Source organism: Apium graveolens, chromosome 10 (genome assembly GCF_009905375.1).
Source record: "Apium graveolens cultivar Ventura chromosome 10, ASM990537v1, whole genome shotgun sequence".
In the NCBI taxonomy this organism is placed as follows: Eukaryota; Viridiplantae; Streptophyta; class Magnoliopsida; order Apiales; family Apiaceae; genus Apium; species Apium graveolens.
In genome coordinates this window covers 235,281,654-235,290,828 of record NC_133656.1, presented here as the reverse complement: position 1 = coordinate 235,290,828, position 9,175 = coordinate 235,281,654, and the positions used below count along the sequence as shown (strand labels likewise).

Sequence of the window (9,175 nt, the reverse complement as noted above, 5' to 3'; positions counted from 1 at the left end):
TTTTTAAGAACATTCTTCGTCTCCTATCATCCAACCTCCTCTTTTCTTATTTATCCCTCCTGAGCTTACATTGTACAACCTTAACAAGTTTACAATGGTTCCTTCCTTTTCTGCTGTGCTCTTTGACAAAGCACATAAATTTGCCTGTGGTAAAAAGTTTTATTAGTAATATCTTGTGCAAACTTTGGTTGTTTTAGATAAGAGTTTGAAGTTTGCTTGCTGTAATGTTATGTATCAATAGCAAATCTAATGAAGTATAGTTTTCTACTATTGTTTTTAATATTTGAGACTTGTTTTCTGATGATTTTTCATTGCCAGTAACAGGCCGGAAAAATGGCATGCAAAGTGCTGCTCATGAAATGAACAAATAATGTTAAACATTATTAACAAAAGATTTAGAATTTAACCTATCATTAAAAGGTTGGATTTGATCCCAAAACACTATACTAGCAACATAATCCAGAGCTTTTTCATAACAAGTCCTAAATGTAACAAAACTTCATTCATTCCAAATTTGAAAGAATCAAACAGGCTGTAGAGTCTTCTAGACAATCTTGAAAAAAGGTTGATATGTATCAAATGATAATATACAGTTGCTTGTACCAGCTTTCACTCATAGCAGATGCTATATTTACAAGAGCAAGAGAATGAAAAACACTTCATCTTTTCATTTGGGAATCATCAAACCCAATCACACTAACAACTCGAGTAATTGGATTATAAAATCACATAAATGATTAGGCTAAAAGAAAAGCAGATACAAAAATGTAGCATTTGCATGTTGATCTTGTGACGAAGAGGAGTGCAAATATGACTAGGAATTATCTAAAAGCAATGGAGATCAGTAATCGATACCCGTTGCTGCACACTAGTGAAGAGAGCACAAACCACAATTTTGCTTGGTCACTCTCAATGATCTAAAAGCAAAATAGATCAGTACTCGATACCCGTTGCTACACACTGGTGAAGAGAGCACAACCACGATTTTGATCGGTCACTATTAATAGATGTTGAGCGTCTATAACTGGATTTCAAACACTTGGAATCTGAAGCTCCCATGCACAGGCTCGGATTCATTTTCAGCAATGACAACTTATGGCAGCTCAAAGAGCGGAAAGATGATCCAGTGGGGGGAAATCGAGCAGAATGCACATCGGGCTTGCAAAATGGAGTCTCTAATGTGTCTGAACCAAGGGCTGTGCAAGTGCAAAATGAGAGCGATAGACTTGTCCGAGCAATGTCCTTAACTATCGGTGATGTGGCCTCAAGCTTGACAAATGAAACTATGCCGTGTCGACATAGAGGGCAAGCAATTGAACCCGGGGGACCATGAGCTACTGTAGTAGTGCAGTTTGTCGAACAAAGATACAGAGCACATCGAGTGCAAAACTCATGATAGCAACCTACATCATGAAGAGTTAAAATCATTAACTAATGAAACTTATGTAAAGACATATTAAACCAGAATCCAAGAACACACATAAATTAATTACTAACAAAGATTTCCAAGTACATTGCATTAGAGATAGAGCTTAGAATAAATTTGCAGAGCAAGTAGAAATTAAAGCTTCTTGGGGAAAAAGGTAACAGAAGTAAAATTATAAAGCCCCAAAGAATAATTATTGGAGCTTTAGGTAAATGAAGAGAAGATTCTTTGGCATGGTCATATTTTACAAATTATTCGGGTATCTCAAACTTAAAGCGCAAAAACATTTATTAAATAAGTTGGCTAGTTTACTAGAAGATACATGTTATTTTATGGTATACATTGCACGTGTCGTCAAACCTGAAAGTGTTTCCCCGCTATTGATTTTATGACAGTAAACTTAAACCAAATATATATAAAACACTCTTGTAAATTGAATTATAATTAATGAAGGAAGGTATGTAATCCCCATTTTACTTCTATTCAACTACAAGGTATGGCCTAAAGGTATCTCTTTGGGTTCCATTGCGAGCACCTATACTGGAAAATTTTCTGCACTTGTACTGGCATTAACCAAATAATTTTTATCTCAAAATCTAAATCCTGTCCAGGATAGAATCGACTGGAAAAGACATCCAGAGGTGCAGCAACTATGCATCCAAAGTCACATACAAAGTACTCAATCATGCAAGCTAAACCCTTCATACCTCACCTTCAGATAGAAACAGAGTTAGAGGCTGCAGCACGAAGTAATCTTGTGTTTCCTTATAGTTGACACGAGAATAATAATTTTGAATATCATATGGCTACAGACGGTACAGAAGGGTATTATGTACCTGGCCACACCTCTACTCCTAAAGACCGGAGAGGCTGTTTTCCGCAAAGACTCGGGATTTAATATTACCAAAGGTGTTTAGCATTTATCATAATGGACATTCAACAATGTCATGCATTGGATAGTCTTTGACTTGAATGAAAATTTTATTAGCTCATCATAAATTTTATTTGATAAAGCCAACAAGGAACCACAAGCATATAATATTATAGTCAAAAGAATATTTATCATCACATTTTTTATACCAGCCGTAGAGGACACAGAAGCGAAAAGTAGCAATGCAGTGTTGATACCTATGATATTATAACATTAAGTGCTGGCACATGATAGAACTGGAAGCACAAAACTTGATATATTGCATTAAGAGCCTTAAAAAATATACAACATTAGTCTTGGCACTTGGCAGCCTCAAATCTAAACTTATCTTATATGACGATGTAGTCTGCCAGTTTAAATTACAAAAACTGCTTCGCATACCCATTTCTAATACTTTCAAAGTGCAAGAAGATTATAAATCCTTATTGAGCACCACAAGTTCATATTTTACACAATATAGCCACTGATGGAATTTAAGTTTATATACAACATGATATACCTTATTCAAATGGCACAACACACTTCACCTACTTAAAGCATATCTAATGCATACATTTTCACATTTTGTTTACATGATAATTAACACTGAGTTCGCCACAACCAACTATGGAACCAGATCTTAAAGATGTTTAGTAAATTGTATACAAGCTCTAAAAAACTGTACCTTCTGCAGCTACTGTGCACTTCCTCTCCAAACAAACAACACATGGGTCCATACACGTGTTAAGAGAATCACCGCTACGCCATCCACATTCTCTACACATGACCAAAACAGGAACATTTTGAGTAACAGTAGATCCCTCATCTTTTTGAAGAAAAAAAATGTTCATTCCCAGTCAAACAAGGGATGACAATCTTTGTTGCATGGCATTGAAACTAAAGTTGCCTACGCCGAATTAGAGAAAAAAAATGCATGCCCAGGGTTGCTATACATTTTAATGTTATAGACTGTCAATGTGTCAATTAGTTATTTACTATAGCTGTCATTTCCTGTGCAAATATTGGTTCAGATACGCAGTACACTTGATTGAAATAATGATTAAGTGATCTCAACAATACAGCATAGGAACATATGTATTATCTATTTTCCAAAATCCCTATGGCACTGATATGCGTGTGTTTATGTGTGCGCGTGTGTCTGTTTTGGGACTCGATGCAGTCCACATATACAATCTTTGACTCTGAAATATATGATTCAAGGTGCAAATAAAAACATGATGAACAAAAATGATATAAATACATGCAGAATACACTCATATGTAATATACTGAGAAACCATATGGGATACCCGATGTAGTGAATAACTTAAACAGCTGTTTACCTTGCAATTTTTACAATGCTCATGAAGGGAAGACACAAGTACGGAGAAGGTGGAAGAGCAAGATAAGATTGTTCCTGAGCCTGTGGGGTCAGAATATCCTCAAGACCATCTCTATGCCATGAATGAGCAACTGCCAACGGAGTCCACCTTTTACCATAAAAACTATTGTAAGTTTCAAATTATTCATAAAATAGCAGAAGCTAATAGCTGATACAAAAGATGCGGCTATCTAACATTCCCACGACACTCATGTCATGGGGAGCAAATAGAGCATCAATGTGCATTAGGCATTAGAATGAGATCTGCATAAGCATTAATTAGTTACTTATTATGATAGACTATGCAACAAAAAAGGTCATTCTTCCCTTGCCAAAATGATAAAAGCAAGACAGACTAAATTTCAGACTAGGTTAAATGGAAACTTAATTTTCTGTTCAACATGAATATTATTAATTGGGAAACTAACTACTGATGAGTGATGACCTCCCGTAGAAAGTCAAAGACCATACAGTGTCAAAGCTTAAAATTGCAGAAAAGCAATTTATGCAATTTCAAAACAATTAAATGCTAGCAAAGTACTCGATAGGTTTGGCAGAAACTAGTGTCCAAGCTGTTCATTGGCAATTAAAACATAATTTTAACCATGACCAGCTAGCAACAATTTTCTTTAATCGTACTGAACACCACAAGACTCGAAATTCTACTCAAACTGCTGAACTTCATTGGTATTTATCCAAAAATAATAGGAATAGGGGGAAAGGCGTTTAATGCATCTTACTGCATTATGTCTTTTTAAATTTATGCAGTATACTGTATACCAGTAATAGAAATTCTTCTCAAGTAAATCGAAAATCCCAAACATAGTAACTGAACAATTTCTTTTATTTTAACAGATTTACCTTTTTTAGGAGAAACTTAATTCACGGTATAAGATAATGAAGATACTTTATCTACTTGTCATCCTAATAAATGTTTGCAAATGATAAGAGTATAGAGAAATCTTACGAAGAACAAACACATTAAACTATAATACAAAAGATGTATTTAAGGGATTGAGGATTAAAAATTGCAGTTGGTTAATTATAAACAATCTAAATTATATTTGATGAACAGATTTAACTACGGAGCCTTATATGAAAGATTGCAACTCAATAGAATAGGCAAGTGCAGTGAGCGTAGACAGAATGCATACCCGTTCGCATTTACTGCCGTCAGACTTGCTCCCTTAGCAATCAAGATCTATGATGATGCTATACATCAGATAAGGTCAACAATAGTAGAAACAAGAATCATAATAATAACTAAAGAAACATACCTGGCAACACTGTGCATTTCCACCACATGCAGCATAATGAAGAGGTGTGCTTCCTGCACCTGTAGACCAGAAAAACAATTATAGATGTTGAAAAAAGAAAGTAATAACTTGATACTATTACATTCTTTTCAAAGTTTGGCTACAGTTCTAATAGAAGGTGTAGGCAGCAATTCACTGGCTTCTACATCAGTCCTGCATTACTCTTACAGCTGTCACCATACTAATGTATACTCCACTATGATGTATAATCTCCAACTATTATCATTTAGTAACTACATAAGAATATAGACGATGTAGATTTTTTAGAAGGCCTTTAACTGTATCCTTGGAACATAAACATGTCCACACTTGGTACATTTGTTGTCAAAAACCTAATTGAGAGTAAATTCATTATTCAAATGCTAAATTCAAGACATCAGTGTAGTATATAGTTCGGTGTAAGAGTTGAGGTTTACAAAATTATCTAATCGGCTTGTTTTGATGTAGGAACCGATTTTCCAATCTCTCCTAATACTGGTCTGGCTTTTATCATTGATAAATGTTATAGCAGTATACTTTCTCACAGCAAGGCAGCAACCCAACCCACAAGCAATCACTCACCCCCCCCCCAACCAACATCCTCATAGTCCTGGTCAGACCCTCCTCTCAGCTAACCATGTAATAATACATGTTGCCTAGCTCTTGCCAAAAACCAGAATTCTTAAAAAAGGAAAACTGGGTCCACAATCTTACTATAGCAGTTGGGAAAGCAATCAAAAAATGAGAACTAATCACGATAGAAGTCCCCCATGCAGCTGTCTGTAAGTTTGAATAAAATCTTTTTTGTTCTGTGACAACTTTTAGATTAAATTTTTTGTTAAACACTTGTATACATTAAGTCTTGTGCCTCTCTTCGATGAGGTGCTCTCCTCACCTCAGACCTAGGCTTCTAATAACACTGATCATTAGACATTTTCAGATGCTGTTAAGATGGTAGTGGTGCTAGGTTTCTCTTGTGACTGTCCCTATGAGATATTAACAACATAAGGCAATGACATATATACAGACAACTAATTCTGAAGACAACAGTAAATATGTCAATACCTAGGTCTACTTTGACTGATTAAAGGTCAACAATGATATTATTACATATATAATCTACAAAATCTATCTCACAGAGGATGAAGAAGAGAATGATCAAGTGGTTCAAATTTCAGGTCTGTCGTATCTAGCATTCCATTCAATCATTAAAGAAAGAAGCGAGGTATGACTTTTTAAAGAAGCCAAGATAACCAAAAATTATGAACAAAGAGAGACAAGTAATATGAAGGTATTAATAGTGATTCATGGGGAGTGCATGGTGCACCAAAATAAAAAACAGCATACATTGAGGTGTATAACTAGTAGTGCCTAATAAGGAGTTCAAATATTGGAACCTGCCTATTAGATCAATTGTGGTCCCATCTTCAACAGTGACCTCGGATACAGAAGCCCCAAGTTCTATGAGTAAATGCACGCTATCAACATGCCCATTGAGTGCAGCCATGTGAAGGGCAGTGATGCCTCCATCTGAGGTACCATTAATTACCTGATAGAGTGATCTGATACAACAGAGCCAACAGCATACTTTAGACGTACGTGGAATACATTGTCAACTATTAAAGGTAGACTGCTATGTTGGGTACCTCCTATCAAATTCCGAGATAGATTCTTCAGTTCTGGATCGTTTGTTTAGGATATTGCAAAAATTTGGAACACTGGGTATATAGTCAGCAAGCAGGATCCGGATGCATCGAGAATGTCCATTTAGAGCAGCCAAATGCAGTGCAGTACCTCCATTAAGGTAATCGGCTCTGTGCATCTGAAATATGTACTTCTAAGTTCATGATGATCTCATAAAGAATATTGCAACAAAATATTTAAAAATGCTAATTGTAGTAAACACGATCGTACATTAGCTTTGAAAAGGACCAGTGTCAGAACAACTTCCCAGTGACCGTATTGACAAGCTTGCATCAATGCAGTCTGTTCCACAAACATGTATTCATCAATTCATTTCTTAGTGAAAACATCTTAAATTAAATTTAACCACAAAACTTAATATTACGATGGTGAAAGTATACGACTTGAATCAATTGCATGACTGGACATACACTAAGCAGAGAAATTGACTGTATAATTCCAAGAGAGGAACATGGTGATATTTTAATGAACAAAGACAAGTAATATTGACCTGCCCGCGGTAATTTCTGAGATTGATATCAACTCCGGACTCGAGCAGCAGTGAAACTATCTATGAAGATGAAACAAAGTCTTAAGTATAAACGCATATATTTTTCATACATTAAACTATAGGAGCATCTGACAATATGAGTAGTGAGTACTAATCAGATAACAAATTTAATATACAAGCTTAAGCTAATATGAACTATATATACCTCATGGTGGCCCTGAGCTGCAGAATAATGAAGAGGGGAATTCCGGACACCAAAAGTTGAATACCTAGCAAGACGGGGATTATATTCCAATAAAGCTTTAGCTTCCTGAAGATCTCCATCTCTCGCAGCAGAAACCAAGCGTTCCCCGGATGCAGAACAACCAAAGGAATTACTAACAAGACTCAAAAACTTCATGATTCTCTAATAATTCCAGCCAAGATAATAATTTTAGATAGAAATACACACCAAATCTAAATGTAACACCCTCTCCTACCAATAACAAATCCTTTTACAATCCTGATCATCCAAAAATCACAAAAACTAAAATGTATAACAGGTACCGATAAAGTTCCTTCCTTTATCAATCAATCTGATCACAATTCACAATTCACAAACCGCTTCGCTTCTTCCACAAACATCAAAATGAATCTATAATATCTTTCAACACTATGCCTACCAACTCATATGATAGATACAACACTCAAGAAAGCCTTTGACCAATTATCAAACACAACATAAACATATCACCAATTCATTGCCCAAACCCACAAGCCCTTTTCTTGATTTCTCTCAAAAACTCAAATTTCACAAACCCCACTTCCAATTTCCCCCGGAAAATTCAAATCTTCAAGACCCTCTTCTCAATTCACCCTAAAAAAACACAAAAATCCAAATTTTCCCGGGAAAAAATTAAACTAACAAAAACAATAAAAACCCAAATCACATAACACAAAAGGGTCCTCAAAAAACCCCCCAGAATCAAGAAACGTCAATTGTTGGTGATTTGATCAAAGATCAAACAAAAACATAAAAAAAATATTAAAAAAATTAAAAAACAAGCACTAGGGATTGAAACAGGCAAAGGGTAATTAGAATGTCGGTACAGATATAAAAAAACATGTAAGTATATAAAAGGATAGATACATGAACAATACAATACAAGTGCTAATAAACAAACACAAACATGTATACACAAGTACTAATAAACAAACACAAACACAAATAGTGGGTGTTCTTTAAGAGGTTTAGACAGCGACTATTACGGGGACTCAAATTCTCATAAATTATAAGCCCTGTTTTGCTCAAATTGTTGAGCTTTTTAATGATTGATTCATATAATATGTGTATAGTTGTTGTATGTATAGCTTGTGTTTTATATTTACCTGTATGTAATGATGGACGCACGTAACACATTTTATCAGTTTAAAATGTTATTTGTGGGGTGTTTCCAAAAACAATTTTTTTTTGAAATTATAATAGAAATATCATTTTTTGGAGTATAAGGTAAAAAGTACCCATGTAATACGCATTTTAAATTGGATAAATTTATTACATAATTGAGAAATGAGTATTATGTAAAAAATTTAAAAATAGAAGCAGCAAACGCATATCACAAATTTTTATTACTAAAGTCAAAGGTCTGATACGAATTAGGTATCCTAATTTATAATTTTTAGTTTTTCTTTTAACTTTTGTTACACAAATTATCTCTCGGTTAAAAAAGAATAACCATCTTATTCGTCACATTTTCGAATCCTACAAGAAGGAGAATTTATAATTATACCTCCTGAATTATAGCCTATCACTTAAATGCGGTTTATCTTGATTCACGTGATTTAAAGGTTATTGCATGAGCTCACGGTGTTTAACCAGTACGCACCGAAGGGTAGTGACTTCTGGTTAGCTACGATAATTTTTTTTTACCCATTCTTAAAATACATATTATTAATACCCAACTTATAAATATGTATTAGACGAGTATTTT

The 9,175-nt window shown here is 34.7% G+C and overlaps 1 protein-coding gene across 1 annotated transcript; it reads right to left on the bottom strand.

The window, feature by feature from the left end:
• Positions 1 to 483: 483 nt before the first annotated feature.
• Positions 484 to 8,577, bottom strand: LOC141689572 (E3 ubiquitin-protein ligase XBAT32). The gene is made up of 10 exons (XM_074493914.1): positions 7,411 to 8,577; positions 7,206 to 7,265; positions 6,926 to 6,997; positions 6,658 to 6,833; positions 6,413 to 6,573; positions 4,994 to 5,052; positions 4,871 to 4,917; positions 3,679 to 3,825; positions 3,022 to 3,113; positions 484 to 1,403 (listed from the first exon to the last, which is right to left on the bottom strand). The coding sequence occupies exons 1-10, from the start codon at positions 7,603 to 7,605 to the stop codon at positions 934 to 936; spliced, it is 1,479 nt and encodes a 492-aa protein (XP_074350015.1). The 5' UTR covers positions 7,606 to 8,577; the 3' UTR covers positions 484 to 933.
• Positions 8,578 to 9,175: the final 598 nt, after the last annotated feature.

What these genes read in the sequence shown, in the direction of transcription:
- LOC141689572 (XM_074493914.1), bottom strand. Translation starts at nt 7,605, where the DNA reads ATGAAGTTTTTGAGTCTTGTTAGTAATTCCTTTGGTTGTTCTGCATCC. An exon ending in CAGCTCAGGGCCACCATGAG is followed by an intron (nt 7,266 to 7,410) that starts GTATATATAGTT and finishes TCATCTTCATAG; the next exon opens with ATAGTTTCACTGCTGCTCGA. An exon ending in ACGGCAGTAAATGCGAACGG is followed by an intron (nt 3,826 to 4,870) that starts GTATGCATTCTG and finishes TTATGGTAAAAG; the next exon opens with GTGGACTCCGTTGGCAGTTG.